The sequence below is a fragment of the Tympanuchus pallidicinctus genome, unplaced genomic scaffold (genome assembly GCF_026119805.1).
Source record: "Tympanuchus pallidicinctus isolate F22 unplaced genomic scaffold, pur_lepc_1.0 scaffold5, whole genome shotgun sequence".
In the NCBI taxonomy this organism is placed as follows: domain Eukaryota; kingdom Metazoa; phylum Chordata; class Aves; order Galliformes; family Phasianidae; genus Tympanuchus; species Tympanuchus pallidicinctus.
The window spans coordinates 12,394,626-12,421,326 of record NW_026294769.1 but is presented as its reverse complement, the minus strand read 5'-3'; the positions used below and the strand labels follow the sequence as shown (position 1 = coordinate 12,421,326).

The following is a 26,701-nucleotide window of genomic DNA, read 5'->3' as shown; positions in this document are numbered from 1 at the left end:
ATTGCGTGCTGTGGAATGCTTGGTCAAGAGCTTGTTGGTTTGTGTTCTTTTTTTTTTCTCCCTTTTTTTCTTATTTAACTGAAGTCTAATTCATATCTTCCATGAGAAAAGTTAATTGGACTGGGGTATTTATGTGCAGGTGTAAATATTTTAAAAAGAAATGTTATTCCACACATAGAACATTCTAGGGATTGGCCCAGCATCAAAAACTTAATTCCATGACTATTCTGAATCGTTGCAGTTTTTGAAAAGGAAAAAGAGATTACTTCTTAAAGATTGCTTTCATGTAGAAGAGAGTGGTAAGCCTGTGAACTCTGAACTCAACTGATGCAAATGAGGAAATCTATGAACAAAATGTTATTAATGAATATTCAGATGATCTATCAAACTCAAAACACTTGCAGACTAGGTTTTTAAGGTCATCTAAATGCCAAAGGATACGGGTAGGCATTTTTTGAATCATTCCTCAACTAAGTGTCTAACTCCAGATGACTGAAAAACGTAAATTTCCTGTCAATCCTCTACATGCCTGTCTATATCTTTGGATTCTTAAGTGAAGTTAAAAGCTGGTGCATCATACTGAAACAAGGAATTTTCACAAGCTTGAATGCCTATAGATGAGTGACACAATTGTGACAGGCAAAAGGTTGGTCGGTTGTGTTTGTTGTTTTAAAAAACACACTCCGCAATAATTTTCCATAGTTCAACTCAAACACTGGCCTGAACCATCTCCTCTCTTCCTTGTGAGAAAAGACCATCAAGATCTAGAAATCTTTGCTGGAGAAGTGGAGATCGCAGAATGGAAGCCTATGCTGACCCTGGGGTTTCTCACTGGAAGAGGGTGGCTTGGCCTAGAGCTTCCATACAGCTTACCACTTGACTGTGTAGTTCTGCTGCATGTATAAATGGTGCATAGCAGTGTCAGATTTAGTAACGGGCATTTAACAATTGGGATAGTTCACAGAATGACCTTCCAATTTAATTAAAGTTGTAAAATGGTGTCACCTCTCTGGAATCAACCTTTTTAGTCCGAGACAGGTGTTCCAGAAAGGGATCATAGTATAATTGAACGGTTCCTCAATTTAGAAACTAAGAAGCTGTAAAAAGAAAAGTTCCAATTTTGAAATCTAATTAAAATGGTCAATTGTATAGTTTCTTTTGCTGACTTTTAAATGATACTAACACATTGCAACATTTTGAGTCATTTAAAGATCTACTCAGTGTAACATGATTAATGTTTTCCAATAGAAAATTGATTACTAACATTTACATCAAAATAAACCACCTGACTTATTTTAAGACTGGGTAGTTTAACTATAATGGACAGTAAGATTACTTTCAACTTTGCATTAAATTGCATTAATCTTGCAAACATAAGCTTGTGGTTTCCATGTTTCACTCCCTCACTAGCAACTGAAACATTTCAAGTTAGAAGTATGCTCTGATTACGTATTGATCTACATTAAATATAGGGTACATAGGAAAAAATCTTAGCAAGTTTTTTTTCTTTTTTTTCTTTTTTTTTTTTACAGGGCACCCAACCAAAATCTGTACAAAAGATAAGATAGTTACCCATTCTTTAATATAATAGATGCAGATGCTACTTTCTATAAATGTACCCTCATGTTCACTTGCCAATAAAATAGTAAACAAATCAGCTTTTTAAATCATTTTTTTAATAAATTATTAGAGTATTTTTACTGACACTCTCCAACAATATACAAAAATAATACTACAAGAGTACCAATCAGTCTGACCTACCCCTCATTTCACGGAAAAGTAGATGTTACGTAAGGGCATTCCTGCAATCAGTCATCACTGTAGATGTCTCCTGCAAATGGCAGGTGTACGTGGCTGCCCGTGACGTTGGGAAGTCGAGAGAGGTCAGGCAGGTTCTGGATACGCGTTCTGAGTTCTTTCCGTACCTGGGACACTCTGGCTAGCTTGCGTTTGTATTCCTGTAATGTAGAAGAATTCATCAAGAGATTCATCTACAAATACCATCCCTTGTTTTTACCGCTTTTGGCATTTTCCAAATTAAAGTATTCCTTAAGCAAGTTAGATGACTCAATATCCTTACATAGGAGAGAACCCAGAAAACTGGATTATTTGGGAGGTGGAGCCATCAGCTCTGGCATCTGACTTTGAGAGGGTAACTATGGTTTGAATACTGTAAGTTCATAAACATTAAACAAGGAAAACAATCCTAATTAACACAATTACACATCTTTCCATGCAACTAGTAGAATGGGATTATTCTTAGAAACTCCACTGAGGATAGAACACATACATATTCTACTAATGCTCAAAGAGTACAGAAGGATAAACTCACTGATGTCAAAGAAGTTACTTCCACTTTGTACTGATTAAAAAAACAAAGACACCAAATACCATCTGACCATGACAAGCCCCACCAATCTGACCATTCATAAATATTTGGTGTTAACATTCATAATAAATATATTGTTTCATTGATTTTATGAATCTAACCCTGAATTTTCAGAAACCTCATGAATTGGAAATTGAAGACTTCACACTGTACTGAAACACAGATCAAATCACTTGTAACTCATACATGATTAGGAGGCACTTTTTACATGAAACAACATTATTCAAGATGTATTTAACACTGTAAAGCAGTGTACTTTAATATAGATAGTGCTTACCTATACTAGATATAATGGGGAAGACCAGCAGCACATATGAAATAAGAACAGTTATTCCAAAATGTAAGAAGATCAAATTGCTGTTTATAGGATCATTTACAGTTGAAAGACCTGCAAACATTTTTCACTGGAGACACTAAGCATTAGCAAGCAAAGCATGAAAATATACTGTATGTTATAACATATGAAATGTAGTGCTTTCTAATCTGCTCGCAAATTTTGCTGCAGTTAAGAAATAGCTGGGAATAACAAGAAATAGTTAAACACAAATTTAAACATTTGCCTACACTGCTAATAGACTGAAATAAAACGAAAGGACAAAAAAAGACCTTTTGGTAGTGTAGAACCCATATAGAAGTACAAATGTTACATAACTGAGCACAATCAAATTCCTGGACAAGCTCCAACACACACAAATAGAAAGTTTGCTGCTGTAAGTGGCTGTGTGGCCCTCTTCCCAAGGGCAGTAATAGAACCACAAAAAATCTTAAATTCTTAATGAGAATGTAATGAACTTCTTAAAATAAATAGAAAATAAAATTAAAACTCCACATAGAAAGAACAAAGTGTTCCAGAACTAAATAAATTCCTTGATGTCACCAAGGTTTAAAATTTAGTAATTACATGCAGATCAATCCTATGGGTTAATAAATAAAATGATAAAAACAAAGACACAGAGCCAGCAGAACTTTAAACATTTGGTGACTGTATACACGGCAAAACAGCATTTTTTCACAGTGCAGATGATAAAAAATACTCTATAATTCCAAGCCTATTGTTCCTAGGAAAACAATTACTTTTTCTCATTTATCCAAAACATCCTCACTGGTGTAAGTGATTTCAGCAAGTGGGGGTGGAAATAAAGGACTGTATCCTGACACTGTGTCCTCACAGACATACCCAAAGTCTCCATTACTTGACAGCATAGAGTATGGAATTGAGTATTTTGTGAATCTAATGCTAAGAATATATGGATCCAACATCTAGACTAACAGCATTTCCCTACTGAGAGAAAATAAAAAAAAAATTTAAAAAAAAAAAAAAAAAAAAAAGCAAGCAGGCAAGAAAGCCAAGTAATTTTAGATTAATCAGATACTAACATTAAGAAAAATAAAAATGTGGGAAGGCCAACTGAAATAGGTTGAAAAATATAGAGTTTCTGCAAACGTTAAGAGATGTGCTTTAGCTAAAGACATGCTACTTGGAAAGTAATGGCAATGTGTTCCCTTCTCAACATTAAAATGACCCTGATCTCCCATCTGATCACGACTGCTGCTGTGTGCATCAAAATACTGTGTGGCAGCAAATGCATTAAAAGGGAAAGAAAAGCAAACAAACAAAAAAATCTCACCATGCCTGACTCCAAAGAAGGAATCAAAGATTCAAAGAAAACACAGATAGTTAATCTGCACACTTGCTGGTCATAGGAAAAAACAAGCAAGCAAGTAAAAAAACACAGTAGATAAGGTGCAAATCAACACTCATAAAACAAAGGGCAAAAAATAAACCTAAACAGGCTAAAAAGAGTTACCAGAAGTTTTGGGCATGAGAATACATATGTTTCTGTGGTGGTGGGTACATCGGTTTGAGACCACTGACTTTCAGGGCCGGTTCCAATCTCTCAAGCTCAGGTACAGACACAGGCCTTGTACCACGGAGCAAAGGCTGCTCACAGGCTGTGTGCATTGCTAACAACCTGCAAAGATTCAGACAAAGGCAAGTACGTCCTGGTATCTCAGTGTTAAGACACACGGCAGTTATGTATAGGTTAATGCCACCCCTAGTTGGAGCTTTTTGTGCAAGAAAGCACAACTAGACTTAGAGGTGCCAGGTAAGCCTTGCTATCACTCCAGAAAATATAAGAGCACAGCTAAATTCTGTGCTGTCCTTAAAAACACAATATGGCTCACATCACACACTAATATGATTAAAAGCTCAGCTTATTTGTTAAGGATGAACAATATACTAAAATAACAACATTTAAAACACTGAACAGAGTCTGAATAAATCTGTATGCACCACACACAAGCTAAAGTTTTAACAAATCACATAGGGCTATCTTGGATAATCTTCCATTACAATTACCATTTTTGCCTGTTAGCTCAAAACAGATTTCTGAAAGTAAACTCCCACTTGCCAGTTTGCATCCACATCAGTTTGCCATCAGGCCTTACCACATCTGCTGCAAAATAAACAGCACTGAAACAATGAGCAGCAGTGACTGCTTTGGTTATCTCATGGTATTCTATCTATTGTCTCAAGTATGATATTCAAATTCTGCCTCTATACAGGTTTACTAATATTCTTACAGGTTTCCTAAAGGCATACTTCACCATTACAAAGCACAATTTGCTCTTCAGGAAACATCTTTGAGCTGGTAATGCATCCTCTAATTTGCAGTATCTAGGAGTTTTTTAATAATTTAAACTGCCAAGAATTTAACACTTCAAAGCAAATTTTTAAAATTAACTTAAAAGATTATAGACTCCTTGGCTTGTTTGCAAATGAAGCAACAAGAAAGAGTGAACTCAGAAGTCTGAAACACACAAGCTACATCAGTGACCATCTCAGGGGCTTCATTAAGCAACTTTTGATGACGAATACACTACAGATCTTCAAACTGCACATTTTACCAAGACATTTCCCATCTGAAGGTTAAGTACCAGAAACACAAAGACCTTCACAGTGGTCACAAACTGCTTTTTTCACTCCTTCAAAATACAACTTCTTTATTCATCTCCTTCCAGCCTAGTCTTGGGTCTCAGACCCCACTTACTCCAGTCTTTACTCCTAGTCTCTATCCCTGCTCCCCAAGTACTCTTCGCAGAACAAATTTCTGTCCAACAAGGCTGTTCAGTGCCTTTCTTATCCACTGTTATGACTGTATTCACCTCCTATATATGAATTTCTCCCTCTCCAGACCTGGTCTGCACTTACCGCTTGGTCTGTAGGCTTGGCTGCTTCTGGTTCCAGTTCCATGTATTTCTCCGCAATCCTTTATTCAGCCTGTCCGTTCTCTGCCTACATAGTATCTACATCAGATGACGCTTTGTCATGACGCTTTGTTTTCTTGGTCAGTCACTGCCTCTCTTCTCAATGAGCTGATCTCTTTTTTCTTCCATGGCCAGGCTCTGTATTTCATTCTTTACTGTAACATCTAGTCCTGATTCTTTAATATGTGGCTCCCAGTGCCAGGCTCTAGAGGCACTTGTTCAAGTTCTGTGCTCAAATCCATCAGCTTCTCTTCCCTGTTACTCAAACTCACAGGAACTACTGACAATCCACCTAAGGAAGAAATTCTCTGCTCTCATACCACAACCTTGGTCCACGGCCAGCCTAGAGACCAGCTCTCTACAGCTGCAATCACAGGAGAAGTCTTCTTTTGCCCAAGCTACAAAAAAACTCTCTAGTAAGAAAGCTCTTTGTGGAGGTCAGTAATGTCTAAAAAATCACTGATAAACATATTAAAAGATTTCTTTTCCAATGGCTTGTAATTTCATTAAATCCACATTGATTTTTATTTGCATAATAAAATGGCTGCCCCTGATAAAAAGAATGGTTTTCCCACTCCATTATACTTTGAGAAAGAACATTAATAATGCCATCTCAAAGGAAAGGTCATTTTTTAATGGTTGTTTCATTACAAACTCATCTTAAGCTTTATCCTTAAAAACTGTGTTAGCAAAAAGTTTGTCAGTATTTGGGAAAGTTAAAGAAAACAGGGACTTGTAGGCTAACTTACAAGCATTATTACTACGTCTACTTGGTTTATATTTACATCCAATACTAAAAGGTTAAATTTAAAGGTTAAATTAATTTTCTGTGTTGTCATCCAATATGGGATTTTTACCTCGTTAAAATATAACCATTATAATAAACTTGAAAGTACACAGTTCCAAGAGATGTTTAAGTTACTCTGAATTCATGAGCTTAAAATCTTGTCTAATAGAACAAAGTTCATAAGAACTTCTGATGGCAAGGAATCAGGCACTTCAGTACAGTTCAGTGCAACTGAGCTCAAATATTCAAGCTGATACTCTATAAGGACACACATGAGATAAAACAGAAAAGTTCTGAAAACGATAAAATAAAAAATGAAGTGGCCTCGGGCTTCAAGATAACTTCTTAAAGTTTCACAAATACTCTGAAAGAAATTATAGTATATCAGGGTTCAACTTCAAAGGAATCTATGCATGAGAAAATTTTACGGTCTACTGGAAAAAAAACATGTCCTTAGCAATGTATTTAATGTATTTAGGAACAACTGTGTGAAGTCTTCAGGCTCAAATATTTACTGTACATAATGTACATTTCTAAATTTATGTATCACACACATTCCTCATTTTGTCACGTGCAGGTCATTACAAAGATGTGCTCTGACTTGATTCCACATTTGCGTCTCATCTTTCTAAAACCAGTGCTGTGAGCATCCAACTGCAAATACATGACTTTGATGTTTAGTCTCTAAAAGAGAAAAATGGACAACTGAAAATATGCAATTTTTTCGGAGGTGAAAAGTGAATCTGAGATGGAGAGCAGCACTTCAGGTCACTAGGTAGGAGTTTTATCTGTAACTGGCCAGGACACAAATGTTTCAGGCTTATCTTTTCTGTTTTCAAAAGCATACATACAAAGGAGAAGTAATGAAATCAAGAATTTATTACAGCAAGGCAAAGTAGTAATAGTAGCAGTTCAATCTGAGCAGCAAAAAGCTTAAAACAGGTCAATATCACACCTTTTCCAACTGTAGCATAAAGCCATTCACCTGTGAACAAGGCAAAAAAGTAAAAGAGGTATGAAAAATATTTGAATCAGAAGTGTTCTACTGACTTGCAATGTAAAATTCACCATATTTCAAGTGTAAAGAACAGGTGGAAGACCTCAACTTTCTGCTGTAATTGAGCCGAATACTATTGACCAGGTCTATCTGTATAAACTGGGCAAAAGACATTTGGAACAAGCTCTGCAAACTACTTATTTTCATCTCCCACTTATTTTCTCATTTCATAAACTATTCTTATGCAATCTGAAGAGCATGTGGCTATTTCTTAGTGATTCTAAAGACTGGATCTCAAACCATGAGATACCATGGGATCATCCAATGATCGTACACCGGTAGATTTGATCAGCTAGACAATTTCATATTATACTTATCAATTCATTGCACAATTTCATTAAGTAGGTAGATATATCCATTTTGTAGATATGAAATCTAAGGGAAGATTTAGTTGCAGATGAAAGACAAGTATTTGCAAGTCTGATTTCCTTTAATGGTAATTGAAAGTGCTCAGCATCACTTCAGAAACGAAACTGTAGTTTACATGACTAATGACAATAATTGCCTATGTAAGACAAATTGCATGGTAATTTTGTTTCTATTTTTATGAGTGTGAAATAGATGCTTCAAATCTAGTGCTCAGTGATGGGTATGGGAATGTTAAGAAAGATAGTGCTGGATTGAGAATACAACACACCAACAGTAGGTATCCTGACATTTATATGTTATAGATAATATAAGAAAGTTGTGCATAAGGGAAGTGATATCAACTGAGAACACAGAGCAGTTACAAGAAAACCCAAAAAATTAAATTTCCCATTGAGGGTGAGAGGGGGGAATAGTAATCAGGCAGCAAATTTGGCATGTCCACTCTCTTTCTTTCTTTTTTTTTTTTTTTTCATTATTAACCCAATTCCAAATTAGTCAAATCACTACATTCTTATTTTATAATAAAGAAGTTGTAGAAAGAGATTGCCATAGTAGAAATCATAAGCAATCAGAAAAGAAAAAGTACCATCAGAAAGCAGGACAAAGAACAAGTAAACAACATCAAATAGAACAAGGAAAACTATTTACACTGTTTTCTTGTCCGTTACGAACTATTTTCCTCCCCAAAGCCGACAACCAGAAATAATATCACTAATGCACATCTTTCTGTGATCTAGCAATGGAAGTAAACGTGCATTGAAGGTTAGTGATCATTTCTATCTCTGCTGCCTTAGCTCATTAAAACATCTTTCATCCATCCCAACCACCTGTACTTCACTAAAAACGTCTTTAAAATGATTGCCCTTGCTCATGTAAAAGCTCTAAGATACTTATGGGTTTTGTTTTATAGGTCTCGGTTTTTATCCAAGCACAGATGAAGTAACCTTTGAAGATCAGATGACATGGAGAGTATAGTTAATTAAGTACTTTTAAACTAAGAAACTTGCGAATAAAACCCAAGTAAATCAACAGATGTTTCGCAAAGGAAAAACACAAATACTGGAAAAGGTACTCCAGTTCTTTCCATTTACATCCCATTTTTAATAAATGTAATTTTGGAATGGGGGGAAACAGGGAAGAATCATTAAAAGGTTTCAAAATTCTGATCTTTCTGATAGATTCTGCAATTCTTGATTATTCAGTAGGTGGTAATAAAACATCTGAACTCTGAAACGTTTTTATCAGCTCCTTTCCTGTATGTACTTTTGACTCTTGATTTTGATGGTGTTCAAAAACAGTGAGTTACAAGAAGTAGCAAATAGCTTAAATTTCTTGATTTGCAAAGTCTTTCTTGCATATCAGTGTGCAAGTCACTTAGTATTCTACTCTAGATTTTGTTTTTTTTTTTTTTTTTTTGCATGACAAACAATCCAAATTTCTCTCTTATTCATAGAAAACTCAGTCTCAAAACCTGACACTACTTTCATTTGTATTAAATGTTCCAGAAGATCTTTGGCTCTACTTCCATTTCTACATACTAAAATAGGAATTAAAAATTCTCTAAACTGTGTTTTTCCTTACAATACCTTAGGAAAGTAGGCAAGTATGTGGTTTTATCAGATTTGAAATTCAGACTAGAAAACAAATAATTACATTTGTCTCATTTCTCTGGAATTTCAAGCTGCTTGAAATTCCCAGATAAAATAGGAACTGAGATAGCAATATAGGCCATACTCTTGCTGCAGAACAGGCTTACCACTCTGGCAAATTGAATAGAAGACAATGAATACATGTGTTGTAGGACAATTTGAGATTTTGTTAAATACTTGTTCGTTTCTTCTCTACTTACACTATAGCTAATTAAGACTGGCCTGACCCTAAGAACACACTTTCAGATATCCCATGAATATGGGATAAGAAAGAAAATTAATAAATAAGAAATAAAAATAAATAAATCAAATAATAAATTAAGCCTCACATCCAACGACTGCGAAACGGTCAGAAGATCATTACTGATGGTGAAGAGAACAAAACTAGCAGGTCTGAGCCTGTGGCCATGTTTTGGACAAGAGCTATAAGCACTGGCTTCTGTGCCACATGCTGCTCTGGGAGGCTCTAGGGCACTGCAAAACCAGCCTGCCAGAACACATTCTATCATTTGTGGTCTGTCAGATGCAATCAGTTGCGGCACAGAGAAACTGCTTATGAAGAAAAGCATGTATGTGTTCTGGGTTTTTTCAGCCTGCTCTGAGGTACAGGTATCAAGCATGGGTATGCCACTTTGCTTTCACTCTGCAATGTAACCGTCGTGCAAAGGGCCTTGTGTAGTTGATACAAGACAGCAAACAGCTCTAAATCCAAGGTACATACATAGAAAATTGTTTAATAGTGATCTACAGTGAAATACAAAGTCTTGAACCTAAGCAAGAGATGCAATCTTAAGGTATGACTGCAGAATTCACCATGTATTAAAAAACAATTTTGGGAAATCTCACTTTGTAAAGTAGAAGGTGATTTCTCTACCAGCACCCTGTGAAGCCACCTCAGAGTGGAAAACTAAGTGAGACGGGCACAGTGAGCAGAAGGGGCTGAGCAGGCCTGGTGAGGCTTCAGTCACTATGGAGAGCTCAGCTCCCCAGCACTGCAAAAGCCCAGCAAGTCCAGTGCAGCCAGAGGGCACACAGCTGCTGCTGGCATTAAGAGGGCATATTGCCTATCTCTTGCAGCTAAAAAGAACCAGCTACAGCTACACAAACACACTTCTGCCACTGTTCATGGAAAGCAACTTGCTGTTTTTGCAAAAAAGATTCAAGACAAATGCAGAGCATATTTCTGCTAGATTAACAGAATACCACAAGAAAGCGTCACTGAACCAACACATGCCATGAAAAAGGAAGCAGTGTGCTTGAGCAAGCAAATGATTCTGTATGCAACAGCTGGAGAGAAATCATTTTGATGTTAAATATTTTCTAGACAGTGCAGAGGTGTCTCACATGGAAACAGTTTTAACGCAAGTTCAGATCTCAAAGATTTGTCAGACCAGCACAGTACTGTTCTCACCCAAAGATTTGTCAGACCAGCACAGTACTGTTCTCACCCACAGTACAATTGTTTTTTAGAAATTAAAAAGAATGTACATATTTAAATGCTGAGCCTTTGCCAGGTGCATCAAATGAAACTAATGTGGTGCTTGAACATTTTATAACTGCAGATGGCTAAAACCTACACTGTACATCTCAGTCTTTATTACTCATGCTTTTTAAGAGCGGCTACTGTAAATTTCTGGTATTTTTAAATTACTGTCTAAACCAACTGTTAGTTTTTCAGACACCAGAAGATGATGAAACATAGAGATGACTTGCAGGTAACTCCAAAACTGAAGTTACAGTCATCAGCACTGTTTTAGAGCTTGCATATGGCAATACCCATGCAGGCATCAGAATTATTGCTTAACGTTGAACAGAAGCATAAAGTTATAACCTACAACTGTTGCTGTGCACTATGCTCTGTGAGCACACTGCGTGAAAAGAACATTAATTTTCACTGACTACGGTGGCTGCTTTCCAACATGGCTTCAAGGATTTGGGATTAGGATATCTGCCAAGTTATACACATGTAAGCAGAGAGCACAGAGGATGGGAATGAAAAAAATGAGATACTCCTAGTTAGCACAGTGACAGTAAGCTTCTTTATCTTGAAACTTAGGATTTGAAAACCTGGCTTGAAAAGCAGTTGCATGAGACTTTGAAATCCAAACCTACAAGCACTGATTAGCCTGATAATACAGGATTCCTGCAGGACTCAAGAATTAGTATTAAGAATAACAATTCTAATGGACTGTGGGCTTGGGAATTAAGAAAGATCTGCGTTCCACAAAATTAACTTTGATGTTTTTCTCAGCACAAGGCAGAAAACATGAATCATCCAGGAAGGAAAAAACAAAACAAAACATTATCAAGGTTCTTTGTTTCCAGAAATTCTAAGGACAGTATAAAATGTCTGTAGAAGAAGCTATCTGTTGCATTTTCAGTGGTAGAAGGATGACCTTCTCCTACTGTACTGAGAGAATTCACCGACAGTCCCTATTAATTGTAGAAGAGTCAGGAAACCAAAACAAAGGAGTAGAGAGTTAAAGATTACTTTCTGGAAGGTCCCTTAGCCCCACTAAACCTTTTCCTGCCATCTGTATTCTAAGATAGCACTATGGGACAGTAAGAAATGCAGAAAATGAGGAAATGAAAGTTCTTGAATATAACAAGTCTGAAAAAGAAGCAGTCGTACACTGGATGAAACTGCAGTAGCTTCTGAGATGGTGGAGCATGGCCAGGTTGTACAGCTCCCCCAGGAACAACCCAGTATGCATAGTGACTGTACTTTATGCTTTGTGTTTGCACCCACAACAGCACTTGCACTTTATTCCACTGTCTTTCAGCCTAGGGATAAAAAGGATTTGAAATAAATTGACTTAGCAAGAACATCTGGTTTCTTCCACAGATAAGAACATTTTAAACCAGAACTTGCCACTCCTGCATCTTCAAATATTGCTATAGCTGTGTTATGGGTGAGAACAAATTAGTAAGTATACACAAAGCTTAGTTCCCTCCATAGGATTTGTACCTAGTATCTTCCTATACTAAATGATGGATTTCTCTACTGGAAATGACACTTGTTTCACTAAGTGGCCTGAAAGAGCAAGCACAAGAAAGATCTGGCTTTCTAAATTGCTTTTGCTAAATACTGTATGTAATTCTATGACAGTGGCAGTTTATCTATCAAAACTGTTTAAAACCAAAGGTTGCTAAAATATATTCCTCTAAAAACAAACAAATAAAAAAATAAAGCCATCTCCTCTGCCATCAAAAATATAGTTTTCCTAGGACAGAAAGTAGAAAATGGGAGAAAAGGGAGAGGTGATTTACTGGTAAATGCAGCATCCGTTCCTTATACTGGTTATTATGTAATCATAAATAAATGAAAAACTGTAAAGATGTGGCCAGAAGTTTCCTATTAACTATCTGTTAAAATAAAGTTCTGTGGCTTTTTTTTTTTTTTTTTTTTTTTTTTTTAATATCAAATGATTAATAGAATCTGGTGGGCCAAGCACTTAGGAAAGAAATTGGCATAATGATGTCACAGCTTGCTTTACTAACTATTAAATATGCTGAGGTTAGAGATGACCATCACTTTCTGACCACAGATCATAAAGGCTGATGGACGTTAATCATCATCTCCATCTCCATCTGAAAACAGGCTACTTTAAATGGGAGATTGTATGATGCTTCTAGAATATCTGAGAAACTTAAACCAGATTTCATCTTGATCCTGTGATCCCTTAAGAAACAAACAGCATCTGATTCAGCCTCACAGTTGAGTTCTGGTATGTATGAAGACAGCCAAAGCCAAGATGGGAAGGGTGAAGGAAGAGGAGGCGCTCAGCGTATTCTTACTGACCCCAGCATGGTGAGAAAGCAAAGCGACTAGAGGAAAAAAGAAGTAACAGTGGGACAAACCACACACAGTGAATTAGGATGTGATGTGGGGTGCTACTGAATTTTTATTTTTTGTCCTTGCAAAATAATTCCTCCTACTGTGCTTACTAGCAGCCTAGATTTAAGTTACATTAAAATGTTGTTTGCAGCATTACAGTGTAAAACTTAGGGGAGTTCTATCATCTAATACATCTTCTGCTTTAACCTGTCTTCATAATCTGAAGGGCTTATACATTTATCCAGATTAGGATAGCTCAAAGGCTCAATTTAAAGAAGTTAGTAGTAGCTCAAAACTTCACATAGAATTCAATAACTCATTTATAGGCGGAACTCTTGAACAACAACTACAAAAATAAACCTTCTTTGCTGTCTCATAAGTATTTGGGCCAGAATAAAACTAATCTTATCTGAAAGTTAGTGATTTAAGAAAGGATGTTGTTTACAACAACAAAATGCAGTTAAGAATGGAAAAGGGTACTACGAGTCTAAATCTGAGGAACTAGAGTAAAGGAAGCACCTACTTGAGCTGTAACAGTCAGATGTAAATCTTCCTTCTCCAACCTTCTTGTTCTATTGCTGTTTTTTACATACTGCTAATGCATTGCTTTCAGAAGTTACTTCAAAAATCTTTTCAACGGTGAACTCAAAACCCAAACATGTACTAATGGTTTCCAGTTCATGTCTTCGAAAATGTGACACTCTTTCTCAGACAATATAATGACTAACAAAATAGCCATTACATGTTTCCCCAGCCAAACAATGCATGCAGCAGGGCTTTAAAACCACTGCACATGATGGCTACACAACTTCAAAACCGTTTCCTCACTTACAAAGCTGTAGCCATGGCAAACAAATCCTGCTATGCAGATAACTGATCACATCTGCACCAAGAAACTAATCTGTTGCTGGAAATTCAGAAAATGTTGCCAATGTTATGTCTTCATAGTCTTTGTTTTGTTTGCTAACAAAAATGTAAAATGTATAGCTCATGTTCTTCACTAAATTTTCTGCCTAAGAAGCCTATTACCTTCCTCCTCTGTCTACGCATCTCAAAAACAACGTTCTAATCATCCCAAAGAGCTTCTTTGTGTTTACTTTGTTTTGAATTCTTGTCGCTGTTTTTCTGGGGGGACGTTAAAATGGGTGGGTGGTGTAATAGTGCAAGGAACAAGTCATTGAAATTTCCTTAATATTTCAATAGTAAAGTGTTCCAGATATTCTCATTTAAGTATGTAACAACCCATTTCAAGTACTGAAGCTCTTCTTCATTTGGAGAAAGGAATGGTAGCAGATGTTTCTTTATTTTCCTGACATATCAGGGCACTTGGTAACTATGTGAACAGTTTTTTATATTAGTTTGAATTCATAACTTACTTTTAAGTTACCAGAAACACTAAGAACATGTCAAGAGATCCATTTCACAGATGACAAAAAATAATTAGGTGCTTTTGCAAAAACAAGATTTCATCTAATAGTGAAGCAAAGCTAGCAAAAATAAAGCAGAGAAGCTCAAAACAGTCTCTTCAGACTAACAATTTCAGAGAAGTATTTTCTTTTTCAGCTCTATTATCACATGCAAATATTTTCACCCTCTGTAGCACTACTCAGAATGGGACAGCATGGGGTAGAAAATTGTTTAGTGAACAATGACGGTGTTTGATTTCTGAAAATAAGCAGCTAATCCCCTCAATCCCATAGCAGTTAGCTCAGCTTTCCATCTCACCATAACTCCCAGACAGTGTGCCCTTCCAACTCTTCCTTCCCCATCCTAACAGCCCTAATATATATCCCACAATTCATTGTTTTGGCAAAAAGCAGTGGAGCTTATGGCTGGTTCCAAGCTACACACAATGACTGGACAGCAGATAGAAGGAAAAACACTACTAAAATAATCCTTCGGTAGCCACCTACAAAAATAAATCTACCAAACCTAAGGAAATAAGTTATTTTTAAATTTGTTTCCCAGGCCAATAAAAGATGATGGACTGACAGCATGACTGCTTTAGTCTCATCTCCTGAGAAGTCAGATAAAAACAATACTAACAAGCCTGCTGTAATTGCAACATGCTCCCTTTTTCCACTAATCACTGCCAGCACCAGCTGGGAAGCGTTAGAAAAAAGTGTTTTGTTCTCTCTACATGAGTCAACTTAATGCACTTTTTATCCTGGAGGTACATTTCCATACTACATACCCGAATGTAATTCCAAGACACCATACAGACTTCTATTATCCTTTACAGAATTTGTATGTCACCATAAGTTCTTTCCCTGTGTTTTACTTTTCACTTCCACCATTTTTAGTCCACAGCTTTCCAGATTTTGACAGGGGAAAAGTTTTAACAACTCCAAAGCCAGACTAATTTACCATTCCTTCATCAGAACTAAAAAACATCAACTGTTTAAACCTAAATGCAGAAGTAAAGGTTTTTTTCCTCTTTATTTTGGTCTGATATTAAACTTTAAGGAAAGTGAAAGGATCGCTTCATAACCCTACCAGGTGAAAAAGATCACTCTTATGACAGAATTTCCCACCTCTCTTTCCATAGCTATCAAGCTGAGACACTAACTGGGGCAAGTACAACGAATGTGGATTCCATTGCTTCCTCACTGCTGCTGAAATTGATGTTTTAACATTTGGTTACACAGTCCAAAGTGTACGAATTCAGCTTCAAGAAAAAGTCAGTAGTCGGTGCTGGAATTTTTAAACTGTCCTCAACCTAAAGCCAATCTTAAACTCCAGAAGCTACTACTGACAAGATGAGATGGAAGATTCTTCAAAATGTTATTTTACCTACAGGCTTTAACAGAAAGACAGAGACATCTTAAAAACTTGATTTCTTTCAGCAACAGCCAAGCCAAGAGAAACATAATTAACAGTTTTCATTGTCTCTCAGCTGGCTTTCTCAGTTTAATGCTCCATGAATCGACCCACTTTATCAGTACTATTCTTTGAATTCTCCTTTAAGAACCAGAACTGATTACATGTGAATTTTAAGTAAAATGGCACAGGTGAAATACACTTACTTAGACGTATAAATGTGATGGTTTTGATCTGTAAAATTCAGTTTATTTGAACCTAAACAGTATTTCTGCCCTTTCCATTGAGCTTCTAGTGAAAAGACAGAGAAGTTACCAACTACACAACCTGCTACTTAAACAGTTAGCATAGGTTTCTTAAAAGCACAGTGGAAAACTACTGGTCTAACAAGACAATCTCCCTACCATGATGCAGTTAAACCACCTGAACTACATGTTGGCTAATTCTGTCTCATTATGAGTAGCTGTTTTGTTTTTAGAGAAGTGCATATATAGACATGGCCATTATTAAAGAAAAAAGCTGAAGGTGTTGTCCTTCAGACAAACAGCTGGTATTTGAAAAGAGGGTACAGACTAGAGACTGTAATCATAGAACGGTTTGCATTGGAAAGGAGCTTGAAGATCACCTGGTTCCAACTCCCTGTCACAGAGACATTTCCCACTAGATGAGGTTCAAAGCCTCATAAACAGCTTCTTTAAGCAGGATGTATGACATGTCACAAACTATTAGTACCATTACATATGGTCATGAATTTGAGGTAGGGAAACAAAATTGTTTTGATGCCTGCTTAAAAGCAGTTCAGTTATGAACTAAAAGAAATTTGTCATCAGAATGCTTAATGGTCCTTATCTCGGTCATATGATTTTTTTTATTTATTATTTTTTAAGTGAGATTTTACAGATAACTGATGAATTGATCTACAATTTCAATTCAAGCTCTGGGTTTAAGAAAACTCATGGAAACTGCAGTCCTTACACACCACAACCTTCAGAAGCATTCCAGAACTATATATTTTAAATTCTAACCAGTTTTTGTCATAAGACAACACCTACACCTACAAATTTATTTGTACTAGCCACCATTTCTTCCTATAAGAACTGTCTAAACTGACACTGAATAGTAAATTATTTCATGTTATGAGATGTATTTAATTATGAGCTTTGAAGATGTTCACTGCTGCCTACAATTAGGGAAGACAATGGATTATTTACTTATGTGTTTGTGAAGACAGAGATAAATATTAGCACTATAAACAAGACGCAGAGCAGATGCAGATTTCTTTAAAATGTTAATACACATGTAGCTGTTGTCCACTAGTAGACTAGTTCCTTGCTGCACACATTCAAATTCTTCAGAAAAGTGTTAGCCCTGTCTGCAAACATTGAGTGCTATTAAGTTTTGTATTAGATTTTAAGCAAAACCCTTTTTTGTACCTAAAGACATACTGTCTTTTAAGAGGAAACATCTGAAGTTTGTACCTGAGATTGAATGAAATCTGCTTTGTGTTATTTCAACAAAGCTGACAAAAGGCATACTGATGTTCTAACCATCTATCTTCTTTTTTCTGTCAGATCTAGTAATATTTCTCATCAGCCTTTACAACCAGATTGTTACCAGAAGTGCAGTGAGATACAGGTATAGGTCATATTAAAGAGTGACTTGGGTACAGTGCTCCCTTTGAACAATATAGAAGCTTGTTAGGACAAAGGTTTTATTATAAAGTTCCTATGTCTAATGATGGCAGAAAAAATTTCCAAGCAGGATTCCTGAGTATCAGCCTAATGACATTGGCTTTATTCGGGACACAATTCCCTCTAAATAGCTCAGCAGAACCTACAGAAGCTACACAATGACTTATCTTCTCATTAAATGGAAGTACCAAAAGACATTAGTGAAAGAAACAGATTTCTAACCAGCTTGCTTATACGTATATGCTATCATCTCAAACTGTGGACTAGTTTTCTCAAAGTTTCCCTTCCTTTTTCCTCCCCATTCAAAGTTTCTCTCTTGAAGAAAGTTTATAAATATTTCCTTTTTAGCTGACAAATCAAGTGAGAAAGGATGCCGTGTAATCTCATTTAGCACTGAGTTTCCCCCCTCCTCCTCTAACACAGCAACCTGTCATTCTGATGTACTCTAATGTTTCTTTTAACTTGCAGTTGCATCAGCAATTCCAAAAGCAGATTTCAGCTGGGTTGGGAAGGGGTGAGGGAAGTATACAAGCCAGTTTTATAGTCCTGTTGACTTTGTATTCAAAATAAAGAGAATAAGTGCCCTTAAAATTTAATAGTTCTATTGATAAAAACATTGGGGCGGAGGGGGGAACTAACTAGTTTAAACTGCAACAAAGTTAAGACCTCCAGTTAAGACTGCACCTTCACAAAAAAAAAAACACAACATGATCAGCACAGACAGAAAGAGGTGCTACAGTTTCAATGTTTCTTAAATCCAGATTCTTTTCTTTCATCAAAGCAACGTGTCTGGTCAACGCAAAGAACATCTACTGAAGAAATCACCCAAAAGTCATTGTCCAGTTCCCAGTTGTCCTTCAAAAACTCAAGAAGTACTTCCAGATAAAGCATATTGCACTGATTATTCCATTACCACTTTCCAATTCTCTCTGATATTTGTTTGCATAAAAAATAATCCATTACGTACCTGTAAAACCTGTTCTTCTGAAGATGACATAAATAGATTAATTCATTTTGGTTTTGGCTTACAACAGCCAGGAGCACTGTCTAAAGGACTCATTAACAGCAGCAAGTCTCACCTAGATACAACCAGTATCTTTCCCCTGCAGGTTTACAGAGAATTCAAAAGATACCCCAGATCATAAGTATCTGTGTACTTTTACTTTGTTTTTCGTTAAATGAAGAGTTAAGGGTATGCTGCAGAGTGACATTTAAAAAATCCACCCTTCACAAATAGTAAATAGGTTAAATAAAAGTTTCCTGAATACAGAAGTTATAACATTTTTATCATTTAAGGTACTCTGATTTTGGAATAATGTGATAAGCAATGCCTTAAAACATGCAGTAAAAAGTTATCCTTATTTTACAGGAATAAGCAAAGTGTAATCTAAAACTTGCCCAATCTGTTTGAAAAGCCAGGTTCTTTACTCAAACCACTGGTAAATTAACTGATAAAGCAGAAACCTTCAAATGTTTCTGTTGTGCTGAGAATAAAGAACTCTGAAATCTAACACTCCTTTAGATACAAACTGGGAAATTACGTACCATGTATCTGAGACTCCAGTTGCTAGCTACTATAAAATATATTGATGCTCATTAGTCAAGCACAGAACACTTGTAGGCTTACTATAAGAACTGATACAAATAAATATCATTCTCATAAAATGGGTACAGCAAAGAAAGAAAAATCACCAACAAACTTGACTTTGTTGTATTGGACCTAAGAGATGCTGTTCTCCACTCTGATCCAGTAAATTAGTTCTACAAAAATCTCACTTCTTCAACTTTATTCTGCTGCTTTTTGGTAGAGACATAAAATGCTTATGGAAACATACAAACAACTACATTAAAAAAAAAAAAAAGAGCAATTTTGTAAACATGCTTAGCTACTTCTTCCACAGATAAGAGATGTGTCTATCTTGCTTTAAACCACTTCCTTCAAATATTTTAACTTCAAGTAAACTTTGGGTACTGTAACAATTGCTGAATTCTTTCCAATCACCTTCTGGTAATACTAGCCAATAAGCTCATTGGATTTTATTTTTCTCTGACCATCAGTGGCTATATTCAGTAAAGGACTTGCATTGTTTAACTAAACTTTAAGATGACTAGAACTTCAAAATATTTACATTTCATGAAGCGTCTCAAACAGTCAAGGTGAATGCATGAAGGGCACTGAACTGGCCTACAGAAGTCTCTAAACAACAGTAGTCTGTTTCTGAATCCAATTTCATTTTGTACAGCCTATAAGGAGAACTAGAATAAAGTGAATCTATTTATTAGAGATCCTTGCTCTACAATCTTCTCCTGATGGATCATGGCTACAAACATTCCTCAAAAGACAAAACAAATAAATTACAGTGAAGACTATTTTCTGGGCCAACATCAAAGAAAATCTGATGAAGCCTCTTTGCTTTTGCTTTTTTTTTTTTTTTTTTTAAACTACAAAGGGCTCCAACATCCCATTCTCCTCCATTCAATTATCTCTTTCTGCAGAAATCGTGTACAATCCTGAAGGCATTCTCAAACCAGATTAAATTCCTTGAGCTTCAACCCTGAACAGAAATGAGTATGATTGAAAATGTCAAAACAGACCACAACAGAGAACAACGTCTGTCTATCACTACTTACACAGAGACTTGTTTCCAAGAAAGTATCAGATGATCTAGAATACTCAAAACAGTCCTGATTAGTATGGATACACCTTGATAAATTCCTAATACTTCCCAACTAATAGCTCTGTAATCACTGCATTATTAATAACCGTTACAGCACAGTTCAGTTCTAATTCAAGATTAACTCGAGATACTGCAGTTCTGCCACAGTTAGGAATTTATAGATCATCTATAATGCTGCAGAGAAGATTCCACCCTAGAACAAAAAGCAGTGTAGAATTCGTGCTACAAATCAGCCTTCCTCCTTCAACCAAAGGACAGGAGAACACTTCAGCTGCCCCGCTGCAAGGTTTAGGAATTAAATCCAATTACTCCAAGTGGATTTGAAAAGTATATGATTGAACGTGGCATTCTAAATTCATTTAACGCAGAAAGAAACAAGCTTATATACAAAAGGTACTAAGTAAGTATGAGGAAAAAAAAAAAAAAAAAAAAAAGCACAAGATCCTGTGATGCCCCTAATGTTAACTAAAGACTCAGCAGAAGAAATCAGTAGACCAGTCTTGCACTAAGGAAAAAAAAAAAAAAACCCAAACCTGAAAACCAAAGTCTGTTATAATACACCACTACTACCGTTAAATTCATAGCTTAATGTTTTTTGCCATTAACCATTAACCTGGAAACGAAGAGAGCAAAAAAATCCTTTTACTCCAAAGCTACATTTTACCCATAAAATTCAACAACAAAATTAAATTTCCCAAGAAGACAAGTTATACTGAACTATAAAGCTCAATCATAAAATAAAAGTGCAAATAATTGAGCATATTATATGCTAAGTAACCACAATTATAAACAGATGTGTGAGTGTAAGGATGTGAATACTGTTTACATACTGTATAAAATAAGGAATGCAAGAAAACAAAATCAGACATCTTAATTAAATGTAATCTGCTGAAACACAGAAGGCCTCCAGGCAGAGAGCACTTCCTCCATAACAACTTGGATTTCGTAAGAATATTTCCAAATTTAAGATGTAAGCAGCTACAAACCTTATGAAAAAAAAAAAATAATCTCAGTCATCCAGAATATGCTAAGTGTTGCAATGTTGTATTTCTAAACAAAAAAACCAAGATAGCCTCCTCTCATTTTTTTTTTTTTTTAAAGAAAAAAGGTGTTACTTTCTGCTAATGCCTGCATCATAGAAGATTTTGCATTATAAAAGATGTTATTTGAAATCTAGTAAGAGTCTATCTACTCTGTAATCAATGACATTGTAGAAAACGCAAAAGCAAAGCAACAGTAAATCAATAAATCTTGACACCCTTGTATTTCTAAGGCAATGTTACATTCAGAATGTCTATAGGACAATTTTTTTCCAAAACCACATGGAAACGAGGGCACCTAGACATTAGGTTCCGTATTGTTCCTTCTATGTTCCTGCTCAACATAAATAGCTCCTTCCCAGGCTTCAGTGAGGTTGATGGACTAACAAACACTTCTGTTCAAATGCCAGGGAAAGGGAATAGGGGCAGTACAGGGGCTCAACAAGGAGGCAGGAAGGGAGGAATGAATCAAAGTAGAAAACAGGAAATGTTAGTCCTCAAAGCTCTGGAAAAAAAAAAAATAAAAAGTTCTTACAGACTCTTTCTGCAAGAATTTCCATTTTTAAGTTCAGGAATAATAACACCTGTCTATAAATTTTATGCAAATTTCTAGATCACAGAATCACAGAATTGCAGGGGTTGGAAGGGACCTCCAGAGATCATCGAGTCCAACCCTCCTGCCAAAGCAGGTTCCCTACACCAGGTTGCACAAGTAGGTGTCCAGGCAGGTCTTGAGTATCTCCAGAGAAGGAGACTCCACAGCCTCCCTGGGCAGCCTGGTCCAGATAAAATTACAGTACCCTGAACCTTCTTTTTACTTCATTAAAAAGAAAAAAAAAAAAATAAAAAAAAATCTTACAAAATGATGGTGAAGAATCTTTAGAAGAATCCTAAATTTGGGGGAGTTTCCAGAAGGGGCATAAAAGCAATTGTAAAATACACCTTTTCTGCTACATACAAAATAATTTCCAACAATAACATGAACGTTCTTTACTGTGCTTATGATGAATAAGCTCTATATCCATCACTTATTTCTAACGTTCAATTAAGTCAAGTAAGTAACAGTGTAGGTTAAAAAGCTGAAGTCTGAAAGTCCCGTTTTCACAACACTTTGCTTTGGGTAAAGGTGATTTCAACACAAGCCACATTCAGATTTCTGCATCTGGGACTTCAAATGATTTAACCAAACTTCCAAATTTCAGGAACAACCATGTGAAAGCTTTGGTCTTCAAGAAAAAAGAATGGCTCTGATAACTACTTATCCATCTCACGCCTAAGTTCAGTATTGTTTGTGACCAGGTATAAATTCAGTAATGTTTGTGAGAAGATAGACAACAATAGCAGAAGTTTAGCATGAGCAGTTAAAGAATTCCTCCCCTTTAGTTTCCAAAAACAACAGACAATACAAGATTTTAATTCTTAAATTTATTTTTAGCAGGATGTGTATACTAAGGGATGGTGACATCATTAGAAGATAGGTCCAGGGCCACCACCTGCAACAGAAGCTAGACAGATGTTAAAGAAAAATGACTTAAGAGTTAAAAACAATACTACTTACCCACAGTAGAGTTATGAAATTCACCTACTAAGCAGTATGGTTAACTTTTGATGCAGACATGACAGCCCATGTATTTATTTGTTCTCAAAATTTCCTGCACTCATGCAAAGCTTGGTTACTACAAATTACTTACCTGTAAATTTGTTTCAGAATGTTAACAAAAAAACCTGCAAATTTAGGTTTAAAAAGCCCTAGTCCAAAATTTGAAGACAGTGAAGGTCCTCTGGAAATGCTAATCTACTTTTAAACCAGGTCAACAGCAGGTGACTTTTCTAGAAATCAAAAATAATATAACCACTTATCTGTAAACACAACTGGGTGTTGGACACAGCAGTTGGGTAGGATCTCAAAAATACTTACAGATAGGTAATACTAATTCATCAAGAATTAATTGCTTCCTATGTTACTACCCAGAAAGCATGTTATGCTCAAAAGAATATCAATAGTCAGAAGATTAACAAAAGAACTGTCCTTGTCTAGAACAGACGACTTTCATCAGAAATTCAGCTTGGAAGTCAAAGTCTATAAACATACAGCTCAGGAAATATGTTCTCAAACCACTCCCTTTTTCCAATGTTATTTCACATCTCAAGCCAAAAAATAAGGCTCAGTATGAGATATGCTGCTTCCTAAGACTGCAAAAATACAGTCCTTGCTTGATAAAATGAACACATCTAGCTGCAGGCAATTGGTATTTACAGCAGAAAATATCCACTCCTTAAAGAGGATACAAAAAGAGAAATTCAGTCCACTGACTAAGGACATTATCATGAAATGCAAAATCAACATGTCTTCAAAGCTTCAGCCTGCAGTTCACAAACTAAAAGGCACTACTGGTAGTGAGTGTAAAAGAAGTCACTTCACTTACCTCAACACACGTTTAGAAGTTCAATTTCTAAGATTTGCTGTGTTTTTCCTATCTCTCAGCTTTTTTATTAGCACCTTAAGATAACACTACCTTTTTCAGGTGGTTTTTTTTTTTGTTTTTTTTTTTAGTCGCTTGTATTTATACCACAATGATCAGTCTAAAAACGTTCTTAGAGTATACCTCAGCATCCTAGAACTTCATTTATTAAAAAAAAAAAAAAAAAAAAAAAAAAAAAAAAAAAGACATTGTAGACTACTATCTTCTCTTTTGAAAGGAAAGGCCACTGAAACCAGTCCAAAACTAAAAGTGTGCTGTATTGGAATAAGATTCTTTAGCTATTTAAATAATTTTGCCAAGCAACTCAGTTTAAAGACCATGGCAGCACAGGTACTAGTAATGAACTATGACTACTTTTCTTAAAGCTACTTTTCTTATGTGAACTCACTGACCTAGCAATTTTGGGAAGTTAAACCATTTTGTATTTGTTGAAAACTGCCAACAAGAGTGAAACATGTTCAAAGTTGCACTCCATTTGCAATTCTTAATTATCTGGCTTCCACAGAAGTATCAACTTGTCTGAAGGACTAAAGTCACTATCTTTAAAGCAATTCACTAAATCAGTAGCATATACCTAAATAGGTGTAATTGCACTTAACAATCTACAAAAAGACGATGATTGTTCCCAAAGTACTACAGTGGGACCGTGTCCTTCAAACACATTATATACACACATGGAAGATAGAGCAGGTGATGAAAAGCTTAAGGTTTCCTGTTCTTTCAGGTTCCATTGACCAGCTGGATCATTTGCTACTGTAGTTAAAACTATCATGCATACCATCTATCTTACATGAAGTTGGTTGATATTCTTCCCTCAGGTAAGGACAAATACAGTGAAGCTGACAGGAAAAACCTTCATCAATTGCTTTTCTGTGAGGCACAAAAGCAAAGGTCAGGAAACAGTACTCTAGGAAAGACAACTTCAGACGCATCACCAACAGTGTTTTCCTGAACCAAGACACTACAAAACTTGAGTTCAAGTTATAATGTTACAAAACAGTAAAGAAACCACAGTGTGAAGAAATCTTTCATGATAGGCCTGTTACATGTGAGATCTGAAAAGCAATTAATTTGTGTACCACATAAGGACCACATGCATATGCAACAATTACAGGACATTACAACTGTACAGCTACTTCCCCTTGCAAAATGATGCAGTTTCAATTTTACTGCTGTAACATCCAAGTTAGGGCTTGAACCTACATCTCAAATTTCAGATAATGGATTTGGGGAAGGAACAGACATGAAATTATGACCTATTTATGAAAGGTGTAGAATGCACCAGCAGTCTTGGCAGTTATTACACAGTAGGTAAGGAAAACTGGTGACTGGTAACAGCACTGGAATAACTTCGGATCATCCATTCACATTGATCTGTTCAATCTTTACCCTTCTTTTATTACTTATTTGTCCTATTCTACTGCCCCCTGCAGCTGAAATGCTGACAGCCAGCAGTAATTGATGCTGCAAAACCTAGAAGTGTTTTTTACTAATGTATCTTTGAGTCAGGTTAAAAAGTTACACTGAATCCAGTAATTAAATTCTTATTCTGTAAGCAACGTCACAAACACACAATTATCAGAAAGATCAATCCTCTTCACAAAAAGGAAAATAAGCCTATAATACATAGCTAAAACTTACAACAATGAGAAGAACAAGAAAAATCGTATTCTGTGAAGAATTAAGTTCATACTGCTAAGGATAAGACTTTCTACCTGCACAAATAAAACTAAGTCTTTACCTATCACGCAGACTGAACACGCTAAAAAACAAAGACAAACACTAAAATGATCACAATTGCAATATTGCCTACTGTTCTGCTGATTTAATAAAGTTAGAATGTGAGTGCCAAAGAAATCTTGTTAAGAACGTGCTGGAAACAAAGATCTAGCTGGTATTTACCTTTGAAGAGAAAAGTTGTTTAGGCAAGCTAAAAACATTTGCAAGATCAAGCTTTGTCAAAAGAATGGACTAAAACAAAACAATACGCACTTCCAGCTTATGTTCCTTCTCTGCAAGAAATTCTTTTTGACATCGTAGAAAGTCTGACAACATTCGAGTTAGCTGTTTCCTATCATCTATTTCAGCTGCCAACCTGCCATTGTAATCCGCCAGCAACATACATGCATCGTCTACCATTTTGGAAAGTTGCTCTCCAGATTCCTTGTCTAAAAGTAAGCAGAGAGAAACAGGTAAAGCATGACTTCATTCTATGTCATTGAGTTTGCATAAGAGCATTTCTGTTACTGGACCCTCAACCCTCACCTGTTATCCTGTCTAACAGGGACACATCTTGGACCTCTATAGGCAAAGAAGCTATCCTCTGATGAACTGCTGCATCCCCAGAAGCAGCATTTTCTAGTTCTTGCAATGCTCTAATGAGATCCATGGTCTGAAAAAGCATGCAAGATTGAAGACTAGTTTAAATAGAGAAATCCTACTATAAAACAGTATTTCACAACAAGGTTATGGAATCAATTTAACAGTGTTTTTAAAAGCATTTATATCAGTATCATATCAACACTCTTTCCCTTTCAGACAAAAAAAAAAAAAAAAAAAAAAAAAATCAAACAAATGTTGCAGCATTCCTTAGTTTTATAGGTCACTTTTCTAAAACAGATTTTTCATTG

At 36.0% G+C, this 26,701-nt stretch overlaps 1 protein-coding gene across 1 annotated transcript in view; it reads right to left on the bottom strand.

Annotated features, from left to right (window-relative positions):
* Window positions 1-31: 31 nt before the first annotated feature.
* Window positions 32-26,701, bottom strand: part of RPRD1A (regulation of nuclear pre-mRNA domain containing 1A) — a 41,493-nt gene continuing 14,823 nt past the window's right edge. Inside the window, exons 5-7 of the mRNA XM_052704377.1 lie at window positions 26,337-26,463; window positions 26,064-26,239; window positions 32-1,958 (exon numbers count right to left, since the gene is read on the bottom strand). Of these exons, the coding sequence (XP_052560337.1) occupies window positions 1,809-1,958; window positions 26,064-26,239; window positions 26,337-26,463 (453 nt within the window). The 3' untranslated portion in view covers window positions 32-1,808. The remainder of the gene's footprint in view (window positions 1,959-26,063; window positions 26,240-26,336; window positions 26,464-26,701) is intronic.